Genomic DNA, 24,033 nt, shown 5'->3' with positions numbered 1-24,033 from the left:
CTTACTTTTTAAAAAGGTAATTCAAAGTAATAGTACTACTGAAACACAGTGGATTTAAAACATATTATTCTTTAAAGTCATCAAAAATAAAGAAAGAAGATCCAGTTGGCCTATTTAGAATCAAATGATGAAATTTCAATCTGGTTTCTAACCCAAGAAACTCAGAGTGAGAATTTCCTTTAAACCTTTGGCACATTATGTACAATGGTTTTGGTGGCAGTAGTAATGAAGGCTTACATCCAGAAAGGTGTTTAGGCAGGTGATGTTTCCCAGATTCCTGTGTGGATTTGTACCTCTGACCTGGATTTCAGCTCTGCTGATCCCATGGCCTTCAGACGGACCCTGTAGATGGGCACCACACTGGAAATTCGATCCCCAGCACTTACCTGAATTAAAATTTGTCTTTAATTGGAATAATTTGGTCACGAGCAAATTTTATTTTCTATCCAACCCATCTTTCAATGTGAAATTGCTGCTGAGCTTGTGACTGCAGCCAACCCTTCCCCACAGCCCAGGGGATGCCCTCCCCAGAAAATTCTGCAAAATGCTGCCTAAGCACCTTTCTCTCCCTGTAAATGTTTGTTGTCTTGCAATGTAAAGTGACTTTGTAAAAATAGCACCTTCTTAGTCAACAAATCTGCTCCCTGAGTGTCCTCGAGTCACATCTTCTTCCTTGGATGGCCGGAGCTGGTGTCTGCTCCTGTCAGCAGGGAACAGCCGGCGGCTGGGAAAAGGGAGCGGCGTTTTGCTTTGCTTCAAAACCAGCAGCCAAGTTCTCACTGAAGAACCTCGTGCCAGTTTTGAAGACAAAGAAGGGCCGTGGGGCTCTGACTTTTAAGTTGGTGTTGCTGAAAGACACACCAAAAAAAAAAAAAAAAAGAAAAGCAGGTCTTTGGTTGGTGATGTGGAAATTAAAATTTCTGAAATGTTCTTCCCGCAAATAGCGGCAGAGAGTTGGCAGCAGAATGATAAGTGGCTGCAGCAATGGTACAGAATGTTGGGAATTCAATCCCTGTCTTCACTCAGTTTTGATATGCCTATATATAAAATATTGGCTATTTGTGCAGCTATCTCGCACTGGTTGTCCAAGCTCTAATCAGTGGAGTTTAATTGTTGATTACTATTAAGAAAATATGAAATGATCCAAAAGTATTTGCAGTCTGCTTTCCCCAGTGCTGTCTCTATATAGTTTGTGGTTTCATAAAGATTCACAAAATCTCTTTGTTCTTAGATTTTCACATGAAAATTCAACATCTTCATTTGGGTGAAAGGCTTTAAATGCAAATTTCAGAATTTGGAAACTAATTAGAGCAGGGTGGTCACTATTTCCCAGTGAGAGATCATCTCTGTTTCACCATAATTGCAAGGATTCTAGTAGGAAAAGAGGCACGAAAGTGCCATATTCTGGAGTTTTAAAATTTTGCTTTCCATGTTTATGACAGCCATAGCAGACCTCGAGGGAGATGGCAGATAGCTTTTAGATGGGATTTTTATAGGATACAGAGGAGTGGCGCAGTGTTTGTATTTATGTGTTTCAATATGTAACTGGATAAAGAGGAACTTTTTGGAATATATAAAGGGGGCAGATCATGTTTTAAGAGGGAGGAATTACAGGAAGTGAAGAAAGGGAAAGGACAGATCTGAGCACCAGAAATGAAGTGTTCGCACAAAAGTTTTAAGATGGTGGCTTGGGGTTTTTTTAATTGGTATTTTCTTATTAGCCATAGTGTTTTGGAAGGCAGTTGTGAAAGAAAAGCTTCCTAACTGGTGATCGGAGCCGATCAGTGATTTAAGGAATCATAACCTCATTGTTAATGTCATTCTGTCCCGCCAGCCCTGGCATCCCATGAGGGGCTTCTGTTTAAGTCCTCATTATTTTCTCTCTCTTACAAACCATTCCCATTTCACTCATGATGACGGAAACATTTCTACAATGCTTTCTTTAAAACAAAAATAAAAATAAAAAATACATATTGGAGAAAAAAAAAAAGACAAGCCAACAGCAAAGCTACATGTCACTGCTGCTTGGAAGTGCTCTTGGTTTCTAATGGCTGGTGGGGAAGGACTGCGTGGTTTCCAGAATGACTCCTCCTGCTGTCTCCTTTTTGTCTTTGTTTCAACGTGTTTCTCTGAACAGTCAGAAGGTCAGTTTGAAAGATCGTGTCTTCTCCAGTCCCCGCGGTGCTGGCACCAAAGGGAAAGGCTCTCCACAGGCTCAGGGCATCAGGAGGTCCCCCAGTGCTGACCAGAGCATCGAGGACAGCCCGAGCAAAGTGCCCAAGAGCTGGAGCTTCGGAGACCGCAGCCGAGCCCGGCAAGCATTCCGCATCAAGGGAGCGGCGTCGCGGCAGAACTCGGAAGGTGAGGGCTTGGGCTGCTGTGCTGGACCCTAAATTCCCAGCTGGCCCCAACATCCTCTCCCCACCCACCTAAGGAGGGCAGAGCTGCCAGCCAAGGTGTTGGGACTCCTTCTCCTCCCAGTCTTTTAGCTTGGAGTAGCCTGAGCAACCTGATCAAGTTGAAGATGTCCCTGCCCATTGCAGGGGGTTGGGCTGGAGGGCCTTTAAAAGGTCCCTTCCAACCCAAACTTGTCAATGATGATTACAAGAGGCAAGAAAACCCCTTCTGATACCCATGATAATTTGTTTGTATTTCTGTATATAAGGATGGGGAAAGGAGGAAGAGTCAGGTATAGGAACAAGAGGAAATGATCTCAAGGTGTGCTGGGGAGGGTTAGGTTGGATATTAGGAAAAATTTCTTCCATGAAAGGGTGGTCAAGCCCTGGAACAGGCTGCATAGGGCAGTGGTGGAGTTACCTTTTGGAGGGATTTAAAACACATCTAGATGTGGCACTTGGGGACATGGTTTAGTGGCTGGGCTTGGCCGTGCTGGGGGAATGGTTGGACTTAATGATCTTAGAGGGCTTTTCCAACCCAAATGATACTGGGATTCACTGATACAGGGATATGTGAGAGCTGCAGTTGGCACTGCAAGTATCACCTAAGCACATCCTGGGAAATGCTCTCATCTGGATGCTCAGCAAAGGCTCCTCTGCTGCTTCCCCTGGGGTTGCTGTTTGTGATCTGCCTCATCTTTCCTTGTGCAGCACTGGCACGGGAAACAGTAACATGTTGTGTTTCTCCTTCCCTGTCCCAAACCCAGAAGCAAGCCTCCCTGGAGAAGACATTCCTGATGAGAACAAAAGCTGCAACTGCGAGTTTGTGACAGAAGATTTGACACCAGGGCTCAAAGTCAGCATCAGGGCAGTGTGGTAAGAGGGGGAGAGGGGGGAAGCACTCCAGAAAAATCAATTATAGAGAAAAGTGAGAAGTGTAAAGCCTGAAAAGTGCTGGCAAATGCTGACATGTGTGTGCTGCAGGCTGCTTTTCCCCTGGGTGGCCTGCCCTGCTTTACAGACAATTTTGCCAGGAAGGGCAATTTTTGCTTAGGAAAGGAATAAATGGAGAAACAGGAAAATCCCCCGCAGGGATGCATCCAAATGACAGTTCTCACCAGCTCTGAATGTAATGCTGACATTTCTAAAAGTGGTGCAGAGAGCACACGCACAGATGACAGTCCAAGGGGCATCAGGGACCCCCTGGTGCAGACAGGGCTTCAGCCACCAGCCCCCGCAATCCCCTTCCTCTCTCCTCTTGCTGCATCCTCTCCCAAACCCACAGGGTTGGGATCTATTCCATTTTCCTTCCAAAGCAGCTCCCTGCAGTGTTTTTTATCTGCCATGAAGCAGGTCAGGCTGCACCCAGGGATGTGTGATGATTTTGCTCTCTGTCTCCTGCAGCATTATGAGGTTCCTGGTCTCCAAGCGCAAGTTTAAGGAGAGCCTTCGGCCCTACGACGTGATGGACGTCATCGAGCAGTACTCAGCTGGGCACCTGGACATGCTCTCCCGGATTAAAAACCTTCAGGCCAGGCAAGAGACCCCTCTCTTTGCTTCATTTTCTACTGCATTTTGTTCACTGTGGAGGTATTTTCAGGAGAGACACTTCTCTTTGCAGCTACAGCTTATTCTTTTCCTTTTTAAGACAAATCCCCATGGAAGACGTCAGTGCTTATGGCTGGGACCCACAGGGATAAGCAGGTCTTTAGGGCAGGGACTGCCCTAAAACTCCCTTGCTGCCCATCTCAGGACATACAGAAATCATGGCTCATCCTCCTGCTTTATTTTGGGAACTTTTGGCAATATGGTATATCCCAATATGGGTATCTCCATGGTCCTCCTGGCAGGGTGCAAAGTTTTGGTGCCCCAGGGTTAAGGCTGATGTGAGTCACTTGGTACCTTTCTGGGAGTGAAATAAGCCAAAATTTGGTGTCCTGGCTCTGGCCCTGCTGCCACAGACATGGAGAGCAGTGAGGAGGCAGCAGCTCCCTCCCACCGTTGGGATGTTGAGCTGCTTCAGGAGGAATCCCTCCTTGGATGGCACAGTCTGCTGAAAATCCATGCAGATGGGAGTGTCTCATCCAAGCCCACCAACGTAGGTGGGGTTTAGCTGAGCTGCATTTCAGCTTCTGTGCTCAGATTTTAGGGCAAGATGTGCTCATTTTAATAGTAGAAGGAATGTGGAAAGGGAAAAATGGAACCGAGAAGGTTCCATGTTTTCCCTGTTTCTTCTGGAGGAAAAAAAAACCCTCAAACACAGAAGTTTGATTCCTTGTACAGAGGATCAAAGTTTAATCTTTCAGTCTGACCACTTTTCTCTCAGCCCTGATTGGAAAAGTAGACCCCAGGCCTCCAACAGCCCTGGTTGTGTTGGCTCAGCAGAAGTAGCTCCAGCTCTGCAGGGTTTGAAGGACACCCAGAACTGTGGCAGGGCTTGGCCATGGGCAATCTCCAGTCAAAAAAATACACCACTTGCTTTTACACTTGGAGAATGAAATTGCTTCCCTTGATGGCTGTGGCAGCCCAGCTTCCCCTAGAAGCCATTGAGGAAGTTTTCCTTTCATTTCAGACCCATTTAAGTCCCCAGTAGAGTCAGCAAATGTGAAGAAAAAAGAAGTGTTTGTGTATGCAAACAGCTGACATGAACCTCAGGACTGAAGTAGGAAAATTGTCTTGGGAAAAAGAGGAGTCTCTGTTCTGCCATGAATCTCTCAGAGACCATTTTAACTCTGCTATTTTTGATGTTCAAGACGCAGAGGTAACTTTCTCAGCCCTGCTGCACACTGTGCTTTTCCCAGAAGGAACATTCTCCCTTGCAATGGAGACCAAAATATCCTGGAGAATTTCCTCTCTGTGAGCCTCTCACTCCTGTTCTGAACAAATTCAGTGATCATGGATCCAAGATGTGTAGCTGAATATAGAGGGAGAAGAGGAGAGGGAAGGGATTGAGATTTCCTAACTTTAGTAACCTGAAACAAGAGGCCTTGAGGCCACCTCTGCAGTGAGTCCTGGGCATTGGGGTTGTCATCTCTGCTGGCTCCAGGAGGGATGCCTGAGTCCCCAGTACCCTGAGGGCTGTGTTAGATTGCCTCACCACCCATCCAGGTCTCCCCAGTCCTTCAGGGGCATGTGCTGCAAAGACAAAGCAGTTTGGTTGTCTACTTTTTTGGGGAGGTTGGGGTATGGAATTGCAGCTTTCAAAGACCAAACTGGATTCTCCTCTTAGCTGTAGGTCTGGGACTGTGAGGATGAGGCTCTGGGGCTGGACAAGGCCACCACCCATCCTCTCACAGGGAAGCCAGGAGGACCAGGGGCTGCTTCAAAAGCATGAAGCATCTGGATTTGGGATCCAGGCAGCTTCACTGGTTTCACTGTCCCCATGGAGCAGGAGATCAGTGGTGGTGATGGGAGCAGACCCCTTTGGGGCCACCCTTTGGGCACCAACAGGTCCCATGGCTGAGCACCTGCCCAGTACCACTGGAAGGGCCCACTGTAGACAAGGCCATGGCCAGTGTTGGCCCCTGCACCATTTGGTGGATCCCAGAGAGGGAGTCATGGGGCGCCTTGGAGAACAGATATTTTAGTGTCCCTTTCCTTCATCAATCAGAGCCCCATGTTCTGTCAGCCCAGCTCAGCAGGGCTGGCTCTGACCTCCCCTAGACAGGGCTGTGGTGGATTAAAGCTGCATCCAAGCACATTTCTGGGGTGTTTACATGTACTTTCCTCTTTAATCAGTAAAGCCTCTGTCACTGTGTCTGCAATGTGCTCTTTTCAGTGTTGTGTTCACATTGTCTCGTGTTCCATCCTGACACCTTGCCAACCATGGATGTCTCCCATTCATTGAGTTATCCAGCCCTGCAGCGTTCCTCGCCGACTCCCAGCAGCTCATGCTTCCCTGAACTAGCTGAGGATGTGTTCTCTAGCACTGGAACTGAAAGGAGGATGAATATATGTTGTTTCATATCCAGCCACCTCAATGGGATATTGCCACACATATGCAAATATATTCCAGAGGGTAAAACATGGTGCCTGTTGTATCTGGGGTGGGGGGAGCTCCTAATGATGATGCAGTGGTGCCTAAATCTCCAAATCTTGCCCTGAGGTGGGTAAGACTGGTTTTTCACCAACAACCAGGTGGTAGGCAAGAGCCTTCTGTTTCCAGCGGAATATATTTTCAATTTCTCTCTCTTTCTCTCCCTGTCCTTCTGTTTGCCAGTTGTTTCTTTCCGCGACTTTTCTCTGACCAACTTTTCTCTACGTGTTGCTTCATTATGCATTTTGCTGGTGTCTTTTTTCTTATTTACTTTGCCAGGATAGATATGATTGTGGGTCCCCCACCCCCTTCAACTCCCCGGCATAAGAAGTATCCAACCAAAGGACCCATGTATTCTTCCAAAGAGTCTCCCCAGTACTCGCCTAGGTTAGGATTCACCAAAATGCCGCTTTCTCCGGAATTTTTTTCATTTGCTTTATGTCAAACCCCTTTCATGCCAGTTATATGACGGCATTTCTCACTTAGCAGTGCAGCCTTCTAAATCATGGCTCACAAGGGTTTGCTGCTCTGGGTGTGCTCTGATTTGCCTTCAAGCCAGAGGGGAACAAAAAAGGGGATGTTCGTTCAGTCATCAATAACCATCGGTTCTTCAGCCAGCCTATTTCCTATTTTCAGTCTTCTTCGAGGTGTTAGAAAGCTAAATTGTATCTTTTTAAAAGATCTCATATTTTATCAGGCTGTCCTTAAACGTAGAAGGTGGAACATTTACCCACAAAGCCAATATAAAGTGAACAATCCACTTCCTAAAGGATGACACCATTCACACACAAGCAAAGGAGCCTCTGCAGCTCTTTAGACAAGGAAATGAGTTTATTTCAGTGGGCAAAGTAAGAATGAAGTGTTTTGTAGCTGATGAAAACAGTGATCTCTATTTCCTCCTGGTGCCACTCTGCTGACCATGGAGGAAAAAATTGTGTTAAAATACTACAACCATGGGACTCATATTCTGAAAAATAAGAAATCAATCTTGATTATCCAAGCAAAAGGAGCAGGAGTCAAACCCAGCCCTCAGTCACAGAGCGAGATAGTTCTCATTAAGTTCTCTCTCTAAGTAAAACCATATCTGAAGCTCATGCAATGAGGAATATATTCTCACAAAAATTCCCAACGGGCATTCTGAGGTCTGGGCAGTGAGGCCATGAGCTGGGCTGTATTTTCTCCTTGCACTGAGACCAGTAGAGCTCAAAGCAGGTGTAAATATTTGCCAGAAAGTAATTTTCCATGCAGAAATAGTAGGTGATTTTTAAATGCAGTAAGCTTAGCCTGAAATATTTTTTCCCTAAATATATTTGCCTCCCTAAGAGCTAATATGTGACAAATCTCTTGATTTTTATTTAAGCTGCTCTGAGTAATCTTCACTAGAGAAATGTAAGTAAAAAGAATATTGAAAGCTTACCTTTTCCCACTCAAACATTAAAAAAATTGAATTTTCTAGAAGCCCAAAGCTTTATGCTTGAAAAAAAAATGCTTTCAGAAAAGTAGTTTTTCCCATTCTTCCTCCCTGCCAAAAGAGGTCTTTGAAAACAAAATAACCTTGCTATCTGAAGAAACATTTATATTTAAATTTAAAAATACATATTCAAATCGATTTTGTTGCATTTAACCTTTAAGATGATATGTCCGACAAGCCTTCACTAAAAGCAAGATTTTCATATGAAAACTTGTGCCTCACACACAGCAAAGGTGATAAATGGATCTGAGGGGAGGAGGCCTCAAAATGGAATATTTATTTAATTCAGTCCAAGACTGCTGCTGTATCAGCTTCATCCCCCCATCATTTATACAGTTTCTAATACTGATTTAAAAATCTTTGCACATGCCCACAGGGCTACTGGGATGTTTAAGACTTTTTTCGTAATTTCTCCTTTTTCCAATGATTTTTTTCATTTCCCCCTTAACAAGCTGTGCCTGCAAAAAGCAGTAGGATACAGAAGGCTGCTGAAATCTCTGATCCCACCCATGAAAGAGCATGTGCCACACTTAATTTTTGGCAGTTTCATCCTCCCACAGACACCAGCAGCACTTGTGAGATGCTCAGGGGGCTGATGGGTGGGAACCAGAGCTCTGAGCAGCCCCAAGCCCAGATCCAAAAACCCTGGGTCAGGCTCTGCTGCTGCCGTGGTCTTTGTCCTGTGAGGTCCCCATGGATGGCTCCAGCCTCTCCTTTTCAGTCTGCACCCCCTGTTTTAGCCAAATTCTGCCCAGAGAAACATCATGGGAGGGATGTCCCATGAGCTGTCTTCACCCTATGGATTGCTCAGTTCAGACAAAATCTTTCTGCAAGCAGCTCCCAGAAAAGTCAGGGGGATCCTGGTAGGTGCCCACAGCTGTGGTTTGGCTGGTGGTGTTTGCTCCATGATCTGCACACAGACAATTTGGATTAAATTCCCTTGATCAGCTGATTTAGCCTAGAATAGGTGCAATCTCAGCTGTAATTTTTAGAAAACTGTTGTTGATCTAAATTTGTCCAGAGCAAGTTTTATTGCCAAATGAAGGGGTAAGTAGCCAGTCCTGTGACATGGATGAAGGGGGTTTGGCTTCAATGCCTGGATTGTTTACAAAAATTTATAAGAGATAAAGGAAAAAAAAAGGAAAATACTTGACTATCTATTCCCAAACACTTCATTTTTATATCATTTGAGCCGTTTGACCTTTTGATGTCTGCTTCTGGCCCGAGGGTGACAAATTACACCTCTTTGCATGCACTGTTAGCATGAAGCATAATGAAGCATGAGAAAACCTGCACTGTGGCTGATGCAAGAATTTACATTTTTTTTGTACCATTAGAAAGAAGGAAAGACAGTAAAGTCCACTTTAAAGAGCAATCCCCTCTTCTCTCTCCCTCCCAAACTGAGGCCCAGCAGAGCCAACCAAGGACAGCAGATGGCACAGTTGGTTGTGCATCCTTAGAAATCTCTGAATCCTCTTCTGCCAGGAAAGGAAGAACTGGCTGGCTCTTCCAAAGCTTCAGCTGAATTCTTCCCTCTGCACATGTGTATTTGGCACAGCAAAATTGAGTGTTGAGAAGATACAAATCTCCCCATGGCCTGTAGTGTAGAAGTGGGGTGGGCCCCCCAGAAGATTCTTGGTCCTTTGTCATGCAGTAAGAACATAAATTATCCCGTTCTGCTTCCTAAAGTGGAGTATGTTCTTTCTTCTTCATCTTTTGAGCTTTGTTGCCCAAGTTTGGACAAAATCTCAAAATCTTGTAATGGCTAAAAGGACCTCCTGCTCTTGATGGTCCTCAGCTAGGTGCAGGTGAGGGAGCTCACAATGATTTCCTCTTTTCTCTTGTATCAGATAAGGCACAAATGAAATCTAGGCTTTGCTGAGGGTAGGAGCACTCTCCTGTGCTCCAGCTTGTGCCATGGGAAGAAAAGGGGTAGGAGACCTTGAGACTGGTTTCTCCCATAGAGAAAGAAGGACTTGGTTCACCTTCTCCCCTCCCTGCACTGAATCCACAGGCCCAGAGGTGCCCCCTGCACCACCCTTGGTGCTGCTCTGCCTCCAAGGAGGGATCTGGCTCTGCTTCCTCAGAGCTGTGGGAGACAACCACCCCAGGAGTCAAGGCTGTGCTCAGGTACAGACAAAAAGGGAATGAATCAAGCAGGAATTCTGGGCTCTGGTGTCAATTACATAATGGGAAAGGGCTTCTGAGTGCTTTATGGGCGTGCTCTGGGAAGGGCTTCAGCCCTGCTCCTAAATCCCAGCAGGTCTAAAGGCAAGTTGTGTCCTTGAAGGTGAGCAACAACTCAGTGCTCTTCTTAGTGATCACTCTAGCTGTGAAGTGCCAGCTGGGCCCTGGAATGGGCCATGTGAGGGTCACTCACTGGGTAGCTCTTCTCTTCAGATATGAAAGACAGCAGAAGTCCTGCCTTGATTTCTGCAAGGTTAGAATTAGGGTTAGGATGCAATGTTGGGTTCTCCTCTCTGTGTCACAGTCTGTCCTGCCTCCCTGCTCCGCTCCACAGCTCCTGAGGGACGTCTCATTTCCATGAGGGGACATATTTCACAGTGTCACTGTGGTGCTGGATGCGACAGGAGGACAGAGCACCCTGATTGTTCTCGGCCTTCTGCAATACACAATAACATTTAGACTTTGGGCCTCTTTAAACTCGTGTTCATTCTTTTACCAGTCTACTTGCTTGTGCATACAGGAGAGGAGTTCATACAGTGGCTGTACCACGCCTTGGCTTGTGATTCCCCACCAGGGTAGCCCGAGGTACCCAATTTAACAGCTCTTTGCTTACATGGTAACGACATTGTCCTAGGATTTCTTGTGCTGTCTGTCCTGTCAGTAACTGCATCCTTCGTGGGGAGTTCCTGTAAATGTCAGTGACTTCCTTCTCCCATTACAAGAGAGAAATAAGGCATGCATATTCCTCACACTTGTAATTCCAGCACTTGGTGCTTCTTGTACTCCTGTGCTTATATTGCTAAGCAAAGGATCAAACATGGCTTTTTAAGCAGAACAGAATTCTGTCACATCCCTGCCCAAATCAAGTAGCTTCTGGGATCAAAGCTAAACTCTGAAACAATTGTTGGCTTATATTTTCTGTCTTTGGTATGATGTGCTCATCCACTTCATCTCTTCGAGCCAGATCTGGTGCTATAAAGTGCTGTTGCTCTAATATAAGCTAAGGGAGGCACGCTGGTCCATTCCCACTGGTACCTGTCCCTCAGTGTCAACAGCCAACATCAGTATGAATTCCCTGTCCAATGTGAAGCAAACAGGTGGCTCTTGTGTTGGAAATAGCCTCACGTCTCATTCCTTTCCTTGGTTTTTGTTTGTTCATTTTCCCCTGTCTGTCTGTGTTCAGCTCCTTCCTTTTCCTCCTCCTGGTGCATGGACCCATGGCCCACACGGCAGAACTGTGTAAGAAGCATTTTGAGTTTTTGCTCAAGATTCCTCAACTTGGTTTCAGTCAGATTAATTAACCCTTCTTTCCCCCTGCCACCCTTACATTTGGTGCATTATGCAAGAGTAAAGTTTGCCCAGCACAGAATTAGTCCATAAACCTGGCTGCCATTAAGAAGTTAGTCCAAAAATTAGTTGCTCCCCAAACTTTGGAGGGATCAAGAAGCTCCACTGTTTTCTCTCCGGAAATTTATATTTGATGTCTCTAATAAAATTGAATTCCAGCTACCAAACTGGTTCTGCTCTCCTCCTTTCCCTGCCTATGGAGCTGTTAATCAACCCAGGTGTTTCCATACTGGGAATAAGGAAGTGCAAATGTGATATGTGTAAAGAAGCCAGTACCAAATTATGTGCCTGGTAACTTTTCCCAGCTGATTTGGCAGGAGCCTCCTCTGCTGCTCCCAGCTGGGAGCCCTGCTAATAAAAAACTGTAAATCTAGCAATAGAAGTGTGAACTGCATTGAGATGAAAACAGTTTGGGAATGTTTGGTGAGTTCTGGCCAAATTCAGCCTTGATGTAATTCCACTAAAACATTTATCACTGCACCTGTTTGTCTGGATCTTAGGACAAGCAGCTTATTTTCATGGGCATGAGAATTACACATGGACATTTGCATGGAGGAGAGGAAACTGCTGCAAAGACTGAAAAAGATCCCATTGATATTTGCTAGACAGAAAACTTGATCTTCCCCCAAAACAATAATTTCTCAGCGCAAATAAGAAGTTAATCGATTTGGAAGGAAGCCAGTTAAAGAAATTCTTTGCAGTGGGTAAATTTACTGTGCATAATGTGCCAGGTTTTATCTGTATAAACAGAAATGGATAATTTCAAACTCTGCTAATACCGCTCTGAATTTTGCATCTGAATTAACACTTCAGTGCCACTGCGTGTCTGTGAGTAATTTGGAGTGTTAGCTGGGAGAGAGGCTGTTGCTTTGTCCCATGGAGGCACAACAAGCAGTGCCCTCCTCACCTGCTGCCTCCAACTGACTCCAGGTCCTTTTCCGGGGGTGGGGGGATTTTCTGATCCTGGTAGAGTTGACCAGATTGTTGGGAGAGGATCCTCCATGACCGACAAGGATCGGACCAAAGGGCCGGCAGAAGGGGAGCTGCCCGAAGACCCCAGCATGATGGGCAGGCTTGGAAAAGTTGAAAAACAGGTATCTTGGGTCAGGAAGGGGTTCTTGTCAGTGGGCGTTGCATGCATTGTGTTGGTTTTTCCTTGGCTTTTTCCTTCAGTGGAATGTTACCTTTTAGTTAAAAAAAAAAAAGGCGAGCCCTGAATACTTTAAAAAAGAAGCAAGGTGGATGTTATGAAAAGGCACTAAATGCCTTGGAAGCCTAAGTGCTGCTTTCAAACCAGGCACTTTGAGTCTAGTTTAGTGAGTTTGTCAAAAGCCTGCATTATTTTTGAAAACAGCACATTGGTTTCTTTGCCACCGCACTGGACACGTTTCAAATGAGTCCCTGAGCCTGGCTGCTGGAGCTGCTGGCCTTGCTGAAAATTTAAAATCTTCCTAGAGCATAAGGCTTAGAAATCCCAATGGCCTTCTGAGCTCAGACAGGTACAAAGTGAAGGAAGGAGCTGGAAGAAGCGAGAGTTCTCCAGCCTTTCTAGAACTTGGTGCCTGTCATAAAGATTAGAGGAGCACAAGGAAAATCCTGTAACAAGGGGGAGAATTAAACCCTTCAGAACAGGACACTTAAATATTCACTAAAAGTTTGAGATGCTGTGGGTCAGTGTAGGCAGAGGTGATCTATGAAGCCCAGCCCCACACTTGTGCCTGAATGGAAGTTACCCATACTCAGGATGTTAATGTGCCTCAGCCTGCATGTAGTGCTGGAACTGTGGTGTTTTTGCAGGTTCAGTCCATGGAGAAGAAGCTGGACTTCCTGGTGAACATCTACATGCAGCGGATGGGCATCCCACCAACGGAGACAGAGGCTTACTTTGGGTCCAAAGAACCAGACCCGGCCCCTCCCTACCACAGCCCTGAAGACAGCCGGGAGCACATCGACAAGAACGGCTGCATCATCAAGATCATCAGGTCCACCAGCTCCATGGGTCAGAAGAACTTCTCCGCCCCACCAGCCCCGAGCAACGCCTGCCCGCCCTCCACGTCGTGCCAGCGGCAGAGCCACGGCTCCTCTCCCATCGGGGACCCCGGCTCGCTGGTCCGGATCCCGCCTCCGCCCTCCCACGAGCGCTCCCTGTCCGCCTACAGCGGCGGGCACCGGGCGAGCAGCGCGGAGTACCTGCGGAACGAAGACATTACAACCAAACACCACGAGAGTGCCATGAGAGACAGCGACACGTCCATCTCCATCCCCTCGGTGGACCACGAGGAACTGGAGCGCTCTTTCAGCGGCTTTAGCATCTCCCAGTCCAAAGAGAATTTGGACATCCTTAACAACGGTTGCTATGCAGCCGTGGCCAAAATCAGACCCTACATTGCAGAAGGGGAGTCAGACACCGACTCTGACCTCTGCACACCCTGTGGTCCCCCCCCGAGGTCGGCCACGGGTGAGGGACCCTTCAGTGACATGGGCTGGTCAACCCCCCGGCAGTGAAGCCTCCCTGCAGCCGCCGAGCCGCGTCCCAGCGCGGGCAGCTGCCCGCTCCAGCTGCCCACGCATCGAACTTCTCAAGGAGATTGACAGCTAAGGTTTTCCTCTTTCTAGGACACCCTTAGCTGGCAGATACTTTCTTGCAGCTTACTCTGGGGGGACAAGCAGGTCAGAGCCTGCACTTGTGGAAGAGGTCACGGTGAAGAGCGAACTGGAGCCGTGAAGTCCAGATTTCTTTCATACTCTCTTTCTAAGATCATTAGGTGAAACTTCCATGGCGCAGAGTAGGCAATTTGCATTTCTTGGGAATCCTCAGAAGTGCAGGGCAGGAATAAATCACCCAGCCTGGGCTTTTGTAGATCACATTAACTGGTGGCTGACAAGTGTTAGGTGGGAGTTGCTATGTCGTGGCAGGAGCTGATCTCACCTTTAGGTGTTTTGGAGTCACAGAGAGAATATGTGTCTGTTTCTGGCTTAGGTTTCAGGGCACGTGTAATAGTGAGGGGTTGTTACCCCATGGTTCCTCATTAGCTGTCAGGAAGGTGACATAATTCCAATATAATACATGGAAAATCCCTGGAGGAGAGGGATGGTGGCTGGGATATTTCCATGAGCAGCAGACATGGCCTTAAGTGGGACTTGCTGAGGTACTGCTCTGAACCAGAGCAGTTTGGAAATGATCCCATCTTGGGAAAAACTCAGAAATATGAGCTTGAGTGCAAGAAGAGGGACAATCCAGAGGGCAGAGAAATGAGACAGAGAAGGAGGATGAGACACTATGGGGATGGATTTTTATATTTTTAACCATGTATTATATTTAATTATCTCTCCTTCTGCTGACAAGGGACTTGGGGTTGCTTTGAAAGCAAAGATGAACCAAAGGCAACCCCTCTGGAGGGCTGCCATGATCCCAAGCCATTCTCGTGGCCAGCAGAGCTGTTGGGGAGGCACAGCCACCAGGCAAAGGGAGAGGGTGGACGTGCAGGATGCTGTGGTCCCTGCCTTGCTGTGAGTGAAGTGCTGAGCTCCACCCTCTGGAAGCCCTGTTGGTCAGAGTGGGCACTTTTCTTACAGTTTGCATTGTGCCTGAACACTTTATTGCACACACTATGCCCGTGAAAATCTTTGCTTTCTTCTTCTGCCCTGCCAAGAACCTCACCCCCACATTCTCGGGACATCCTTTGGTTTGTTTGGATCCCTCAAGCTGAGTTAAGAGGCTCTGCTTTCTTTCTTCATGGTCTTTCAGAAGCCTCTTGCCCGTGCTTGCCTGCAAGTTGTGCCAATCCCCGTCTGCTCCATTTCGTTGTGGAAGCACTTCCTCTTGGAAAGGTCATTGTGTCACTACCAGAAACCTCAGCAGCTCCTTCAGCTGGGGGAAGGGAAGGGAAAAAGTGATGCTCCAAGTTTCTTTTGGGACCAAAACAAAGCCACAAAGTGATGCTTTACATGGATAAGTTGGTGTAGGTGTTTTTATTTGCAAGGGCATGGATCAGGAGAAGTTTGGTTTGGGATCTGTTTCCAGGGCTGGGACACCATGGCTGGCATTGTGCCTCTGAACCTTGCTGTGCATCCACAGCCCAAATCCCACACGTGTTTTCTGCTGTGATTTCAAACCCTGTCTTTCGACATTTCCCCTGTGTCATATCAAGAGCCTGTTAAGGCTATTTAGGTGACAGCTTCATTTCTGTGTGGCCTTTGAGAGGTTGGACATTGATTTGCTTGGGGTGAAGGGAGACTCACAGCCTTTTTCTCTCCTCCTGTTTGCTTGAACAAACACAGCAGCCAGGGGAGACCCAGGATAATTTTGGCCTTAGGGAAGATGTGGGTGAAGTCTGACAACTCGCAGACAGGAAATAAAACCATTATTTTGCTAGTGCCCAGGGCCAGCACACAGGTCTTATAATGGAATGAGGAAGGGGGAAGTATCTTCACAACTTTTCCTGCCATTTTTCACCATTCAGGAGGGGAAAACCTTGTTCTTAGGGAGAAACTGGGCTTCCAGCCACGCTAGTTCCTTTCTTTCCCCTCTTGAACCATGTTTTTGTTAACTTCTGCAGTTTTTCCCTCTCTGTGCTCCAAAACTCCTCCTGGCTCCAGATTCCTTTGTGCAGAGTTAACGCAGCGATGCCCTTGACTTCCGCACAGTGACAACTTTAAATGCCAAATGGCTGTAAATTGTGCAGATTTGCCTCTGGTGTGTTCCAAAATGAGATCCTTTCTGCTAGAACAAGAAGTGTCAGCAGGTCCTAAATCAAATGTGTGGCCTGGGCTTTCTACCGACCACAAGAATGGAAATTGCATTTGGTGAGGCAAAAATCGACATTGCTCCAGCCAGCTGCTCACTGCAGATTTTGTCCAAGTCGGAGATAAAAAAGATTTATTCTCTTATTTGTTTGCAATTACTTTTCAAGGCCTGCTAGAAATTTGGCACAGAGGTATGATATAGAGGCAGGGATGCCAGATGAGGATGAGGATGAGGATGATGCCATGCAGCCGTATTGCAGCACAGGTACATGACTGGTCTTCAGTGAGAGAATCACAGAATCATCCATTCACAGAACCACAGAATGGTTTGGGTAGAAAGGGACCTTAAAGCTCATCTTCAGGGGTTGTATAGGAAAAATTGAGTTTTTCCTCTTCAACTTCCTGCACTGGAATCTATAAAGATCTTTTGACTTGTACCTTGAAAAGTTGCTGGATTTGTCCCTTAACCAGTGATTGCAAAAAGCTGGTTTTATACACATTTCACACAGAATTCACATAGATGTTTTCTTTGAAGGTATGAGATCTATTTTTCTGTGGCATCATATCAAAGAAATTCTTGCACACCTCCATACACAACCATGCCATAAATCATCACTTCTCATTCACCCAGGCAAAACCCCATGGACTTTGGGGTTAACTTACACTAGAATTAGCTACAAATAATGCTCATCATTTCAATGAAATTATTTAAGCCTGCATATGACGGGACAATGACAGGTCCTGCTTGTTGCTTATTGACATAAATAATTTCATTCTTCTCCTAAATCACAGTCCAATACTGTGAAAAGTCTTCCCTTCTAATCACTCATCTCCCCCATGTCTGTACCACACATTCCTGGTGGCAGTCTCCTGCAAGAACCACCAGACTACAAGAAAATAAATCAGTTTTGGGTTGCTGATAAGGCAGTCCTGATGACAAAGACCTTTAAAAGGGTGGACAGGCAAACTTTGTCCCTCTGCTGAGCCTCTCTTGGGCTACTCTTTGCTTCCCTCTTTCTCCCAAATCTTACTCTGTATTTTTGGAGGACAGAAACAAGTTCTAGGCAATGCCAAGTGTGGACAGAGGACTCCAAAGAGAGTTGAAGATGTGAAAGCCAAATTTCCAGCAGACCATCTTGAACTGCTCCATGTCTGCCCATGCCCACACTGGGCTCTGTGCCCAAGCCTGGTTCCAGGTGTGTCTGTGCTGAATGTGAAGCCATGACCTTGGACCACAGCCTGAGCTTTGGTTTCCAAGAAATTTCTGTTTGGTTTTTTTTTCCCCATAATCTGGGTCTAGGTCTGGAAAGAAATCCTGCAGTTGGCCCACACACAGGATGGAGCAAAGCCTGGGGCTGGGACATGAAATATTTGGGCCCTTCGGGTCCAAGTGTGATTTGAGGTGGTCTGAGGAGTTCTCTGCACAGGAGAAGTGGCTGGAGATGTTGCAAGGTGGCCTTTCGTAATGTGACCCCGAGACAGAGGAGCAGCCATAAGTCAAATTTCCCAATATTTGGGAAGGGACTTTAATGTTACTCAAGTGCAGATTTTGTATGTGAATTTCCTTGTTGACCCATTTTCTTAACAACAATTTTTAAAGCAAAAAATGTCAAGGAGCTTACCAAAACCAAACCTCTCACCCAGCTCAGAAAGCCATTCTATTTCTTTAGACAATGTGATAGATCAGATTTTCTAAAAATGCATTTTGTTTCAAATGCTGCTTATTAGGTCCAAATAAATTTTGCAGGGTCATTGCTATTTATTGATAAATAGGTATATTTTTACATTTTTATTGATTTTTAAAATTTTAAATTATGCAAATTTTTAGAAAAAGTTTGTATAATCTACCTGAGAACCCAGAGCATCACCTCAGAAACAAATGCTCCCCTTACAGATAATTGCCCAAAAGAAAAGAAAAACACCTTCACTCATACTTTTCCCAAGAGGGAGCCACTGGAAACCTCATTTTCCTGATATCCACAGACCACCATGGTCACAGCAACATTATTGCTAAGACTAAAATGTAAGTATTAAAAGAGAAACTGAAATTCCTAAGGCATTTACCCAAAGTTGTCCCATACTAAGACCCTTAGCAGTGAGTATTTTATTGGGAATGTTAAAAAGCCCAGGAGCAGGATAAGGATTTCTGTTTCTCCATCATGTGAATGCTCAGGCTGAGTGAACCCTGAGCCTCCAACTTTTTCTTCCCAACCCACAGCTGCACGTCCACATCCTCTCCATCCTCTTCTGTTCTCATCAGCTTCCTTTTCCTGAGCCACAAACAAGGAAATCAGATACAAAAGCTCCTTCAGCTGCAGGTAGCATTGAGGAGAAGGCTGTGGGGAGGGCTGAGGGCAGCAGCCCCTCCGAGCCCTGCAGGGTCACTGCTGCTCAGAGGTGTGAAATCAAACCCTTGCTTTTAGCACACAAACACCCCGACTTTTCTGCCTCACAGAGCAGAACCTGCTCCGTGCAGGGGTGTGGGTTCACTGGTTTTTTTAACATTAGGGTGGGTTTTTAATAATAAGGATAATAATACTGCATAGGAATCTTCTTTAGTATATCTTAGTGTTTGATGCCCCAGTGACACAATACTGCTTGCCTTACCTTAGTGTCTAGAGGGAGAGGGATCACACACCTTTTGATACACTATTAATCACGCTTTCAATTTAGGTAGCAGCGGGAACCTTTTTAACTTATGAATGTGCTTTCTGGACTATCTCACTGACTGTACTCTCAATTTTTGCCTGCTACTGCATGCAGCCTGAGATGAGTAGACAGCAATATGCTCCAGCTGTATCTGCACTCCCAGATTGCTGTAGTACCTGACAAGGTGAACATTGCCAAAAGCATCACCCTGGGGAGAGGCTGTGCTCCCAGGGAGCCACCTGGCAGGGTGCTGCGGTGCTTCTGTAGGTAACACTGATATACCAAGTGTCTTTCATGCTGCAACTGGTCATCACCCCATCCCTCTGATACAGCATGCACAGATTCCATTTCTACTGCTTGTGACTACGGGGTAAAAAAAAACAACATGTTTGTACCTGTGGTTCCTTCAAATGTGTAAATGGGGAGGAGAAAATATGAGTTGTATTTGGCTGTGTGTCACAACCTCCTTTCCATCTGGATGCCTCTGAAAAAGTGCATCCCAGATAGCCCTTGCTGCGGGTTTGGAGGAGCAGGCAGTGCCAAGGATGGAGGCCTGGTCTTCATTTCAAAGATGCCATTTGAACCCACATGTGTGGGACCTGCCATATGTCTGGTTTGATTCCCATGGGATTTTCTCACCTGCATCCAGCCTGGGGTGCCGTGTGCTTTTGTGCCTGCAGCACAGCCCGAGGTGCAGGGGAGAAGGTGACTTCCAAACCTTGGAATCCACTCTTTGGAAATTCCACCCACCCTTCTCTACAGCCTTGGTGGTCTCAGACACCCTGGAACTGTGCCATAACCATTCCTCATGGAAGCATCTCTCACTCTCCTTACAGAGTGGCACTGAGCTACATTTTCATCTCCATAAACATTTTGCCAGTGTTCTCCCCACTACAATACCAGGCTGCCATGAGGCCTTCAGGGTTTGCCCATCTTGCTGGTGTTTGCAGTCTCTCCTATCTCTTGGCACTGCTGCCATGACAGAGTTTGACCCCATATCCTCCCCTTCCTTGCCCAGACTATTTACCAGGGAAGCTGTAATTCCAGAACTCTGCTCTGAGACTTGGCCTGGCATCACCAGATGCACCAGAGAGCCTTTGTGTTTTGTTAACATGACAGTTTTGCTTTTTATTGGCCATTTATTTGCTTCCTCATTGAGCCACCATGGCCTCAACACATCCCTGGTTGTTCTGCTGGAGCTTTTCCATACAGGGATGGGGTTTGTGCTGTCTCTCTGTGCCCTGTGAGGGTTTGTCCCCATGGCTTTAGCTGATTAAAGTGAAACAGGGATGAGGTCTGGCTCAGGTTTTCTTGTCCAGGTGAACATCTCTGAGGAGAGCTCACAGGCTCTACCAGTGGAGATGGTTTTGCTCCCTGAAGCCAGAGCTGTTTTCAAGACCCTTGTCCCCTTTGGCAACCCACAGATGTGGCTGTGCATGGCAGGCTCCAGCTCAGTCATGGAGAGAGCTGGAAAGCAGCTGGTCCAAGCTGTGCTGTTTCCAAAGCTGCCAATGAACCTGGAAGCGCTTCGCCCTCTCCTAATTCCTGTAAATACAGCTGCAGGTGGATTGTTCAAGCAGCATCTGTTTGCCTGGTTCTGAGAAACCGCAAGGCTTTCCAAAGCTCAGTGCCAAGCCCAGGCTGGATTTCACCTGCAGCTATGCCTATAATTTTAGGGCAGGGTTAATGATTTCAGGTAGAAGCCATGCCAGAGCCTCCAGTTTGGATGGTTCTGACCCCAAAACAAGGCTGAATGTCACACTGCCAGCAAAGCCTCTGCTGGAATTTCAGCTCCATTTGACACTGATGACTGTGGACGTGGAGAGATGCTCTTTTCTTCCCACTCCACACAAGAAAAGCTCAGCACAAGCCTTGCAAGCCACGATGGGAAAATACCTCCTTATTTTAACATGCCATGGGCACCTCCCTTTAGAGCAGCAGCAGCATTTCACAGTAATTGCTTAAACTTGACCAACACAGTGGCCATGATCCAGTGTTTTCCATATGCAGTGATGCTCATGAAAAGGATTGATCACAGGTGTGGATGTGGTTCTTTAGCCTCTCCACAGACAGCACGTTCAGCCTTGCTGAGAACCTGAGGACAAGTCATCAAGGCTGGTGACAGGTCTCTCTGTCCTGCCTGCTTATTCACACTAGTCCAGCATCTTCCCTGGAGCTGGAATTACCCCATGCTCCTGTCAGCAGACAGGATGGAGACCTTTCTTTGTTGGTTACTCTTCCCTCCCCCCAAAACTCTAAAATTTGACATCTCTTCACTTTTTCTCAAAAAATTCACGCACAGTGTAGAGTACCTGAGACTTTCAGGAACACCAAGGCAAAAGAAGATATAGTTGATAAATGACATAGATTTTGTTATTTTAAATCAAGAGCAGGTTTTAAGCATAGCTGCAGTTGCTGCGTGGTGTATCAAATGCTTTAGGAGATTCAAGAAATTATTCTTATAAATGTTTTATTCTTTTATCAGTAATTCATATAGGTGGGTGCCACTGTTCTTATACAGAAACAACACTCCACACACTAAAACTATATTCCTGTTTCTTCAGTATAGACACTGTATTTATGAAATTTATCTTGCTTGGTGTCACTTTGGCACATTATCCACATGTACTGCACACAGATTGCACATTACATGCCACGTGCTGATCGGTATCTCTACATGTAATCAACCTATGTGCATTGAACAGACACCAAAGTGTCACCTGCCTGGTTTGTCATGTGACTCAACATAACTGGGAAAAGGGAAAAAATGAACATCCTGTTTTGTTAAGAAATTCACTGCATTTGAATGCTTCTTTAAACAGATTTTATCAGTAAGCTAAAATAGGAGATTGCCTCTGTGATGTTAATTAAAAAAATACCTGAACAAAACGAACACACACAGCCCATAATACTTAACAGCTACTGTATTCCTATATATTCTTCATTGCTATTCATCTGAACTGTAAATTCTGTACAGATTGAATGAAGCTCACAGTTTATCTTTGTCATAACCTGCAGGATAAAAGGACAACACAACTTTGGCTGCAGAAGCGTGTGCATGTGGTTTGAGTACATGCACCACGTGTGGCTGTGTGTGCATGTGGGTATGAACACGTGTGCACACGTGTTCTTTATCAAAACAGACAAAGCTGCATCTGAGATGCACAGGGGGGAAGAAAAGTTCTGGTTTGGAGGTGAGACAGTGGGTAAAATAAAACCAAATTACTTTTTCAATAATTTGTCTCAGTCAAAAAGGAAGATTTGCAGAGGGGATTGGCGTGTGACTGCCATCCCAAGGAGAAATCCCACTTCTGAAGGCAGCACAGCTCATGCAGCAGAGCGATGCAGTTCTTTGAGTGATAATTTCTTTGGCTTCCTTCCAAACAAACAAATAGAATAGAGTGGCCAGTGCCAACTTCAAGTCCAAAAAGCCCATTCCTAAGATGTGTGGCCAAGCAGTTGTCCTGTGCCTTTGGAGATCCAAGGGCAAAGTCTTTATGTGCTGTGCCAGGGTGTCCCACGGCAGCGGCGCTGACTGAGGGCAGTGCCAGGGTCTCCCACAAACCTACTGCCCAAGCAGAGGATCCCAGTGCCCCATGGGTCTTACCTTTGCCTATATTTAAAAAGCCCTTAGGTAAGACATGTTTAAGAAAAGAAACATTAAAAGCCCATCTTTGATCTTAGAGTTATGGAAGAAAGGACCATGTTATAACCAATAAATCTCATTTTCCGAGCAGGTCAGCCCACAGATTTCAATAGCCCCTATACAGAGATTTCACCAGCCTCACCAAATGAATCATCCTCTAGGACTGAGCTTTGCCAATACTTTCACAGATACAAGATTTATATTGGGTAGAGCTTAGCCTTCAGTCTTTAATCTAAATAAACAAAGGCATGAAGAGGAAACTTTTCTGATTTAATACTGCTGGATGCCTTGAATAAATAGTAATCAAATTTTTGCATTGGCCTGAAATTCATCTCTGGGTCCAAAGTTCTCAGCTGTAAGAGCTGCTTCAGCCCTGAACAGGTTACTGAGCAGAGGGTACATCCATTGCTGGAGTGTGTTGCCGCTTCCCTGAGATACCTTGACACTCCCATGGTTTATAACAGCACCTGGCTCATTTGGCCTTAGCTGGGCTAAAAATGGTTCACGTTTTTGTCCTGACAGTGAGAGCTGAGAGGTGAATTTCCTGCCGGGAGGATCATGGGGCCGCACGCCCTCGAATCCCGCACGGGAGGCGCCGGGGCTGGGCTGAGCCGGGAAGTTCGGTTGTCCTTTAGAAAGCAAAGACAGCTGCTGCTTTGCTTCCTTTCATTTGCTCTGTTGCCTTGGCTTTCTTGCACTTTCGTTTCATCTCCAAAGAATCTCTCATAATGCCTTTGGTACTTATGTACAATTTGAAAACATTTTGTATGTATGGAATGAGACACACTTTTCTCTTGTAAAATAGCAATCGGATTTTCTTTTCTCTCTTCTTCTTTTTTTTTTTTTCCTTTATTTTTCTGTTGGTGAATGTGTAATTTCCTCTGTACATTTCAATCATGACTTTGTGCAATGTACATTTTATAGGGACAGGTGCCAAGGGAAGGACCTGTAGTTTTCCTAAGGGACTGGCTAGAAGCTGACAGTCATACATGGTTTTACATGAGCACCGTGGAAAAGCAACGTAGCCCAGACTTTTACACTGAAGCACTGAGCGTGGGTCAGCTTGTACCTTCACAGGAATGACTGTGGCAGCTGCAAAACTCCTTTATGTGTGGTGTGAAAACCAACAGTGACGGTTGCAACCGGAAGGGAAATGGAGGAAAATTAAATAATCACAATCATTAATTTAAGCCTCGAAGCATCAGAATGGAAAATTTGCATTCAGTAAAAATACCAGAGATTTAACCTTCATGAGATGAAATACACATTTATTTTTCTTTGCACTTCTTCTGCTCTCTTTGTTTCTTTATTTATGGGGATTTCTTGGTACTTTGGGGATGTATTTAATGGCTGATGAAGAGAAGAGAAATAGGGACCTGACTTCCTGACATTAAACCTCCACACATTTTCATTTCCAATGTTGGAATATATTTTTCTTTCTCCTGTATAAAATCAAGCTCATAAATCTCAGATGCCCTTAATTACAAGGACACTGCCCTTCAGAGTCCTTTAACAATATTGACTCTCTTAAGGTTCAACATCAACCACATCCTGG

The 24,033-nt window shown here is 45.8% G+C and overlaps 1 protein-coding gene across 1 annotated transcript in view; it reads left to right on the top strand.

The window, feature by feature from the left end:
- KCNQ2 (potassium voltage-gated channel subfamily Q member 2) overlaps positions 1 to 23,765 on the top strand; it is a 74,447-nt gene extending 50,682 nt beyond the window's left edge. Inside the window, exons 13-17 of the mRNA XM_031058047.1 lie at positions 2,138 to 2,361; positions 3,164 to 3,272; positions 3,801 to 3,932; positions 12,408 to 12,531; positions 13,235 to 23,765. Coding sequence (XP_030913907.1) covers positions 2,138 to 2,361; positions 3,164 to 3,272; positions 3,801 to 3,932; positions 12,408 to 12,531; positions 13,235 to 13,942 — 1,297 coding nt within the window. The 3' untranslated portion in view covers positions 13,943 to 23,765. The remainder of the gene's footprint in view (positions 1 to 2,137; positions 2,362 to 3,163; positions 3,273 to 3,800; positions 3,933 to 12,407; positions 12,532 to 13,234) is intronic.
- The last annotated feature ends 268 nt before the right edge of the window (positions 23,766 to 24,033 follow it).

The sequence above is a fragment of the Geospiza fortis genome, unplaced genomic scaffold (genome assembly GCF_000277835.1).
Source record: "Geospiza fortis unplaced genomic scaffold, GeoFor_1.0 scaffold188, whole genome shotgun sequence".
In the NCBI taxonomy this organism is placed as follows: Eukaryota; Metazoa; Chordata; class Aves; order Passeriformes; family Thraupidae; genus Geospiza; species Geospiza fortis.
The sequence above is the reverse complement of the archived record's forward strand: the minus strand, read 5'-3'. Positions and strand labels throughout refer to the sequence as shown.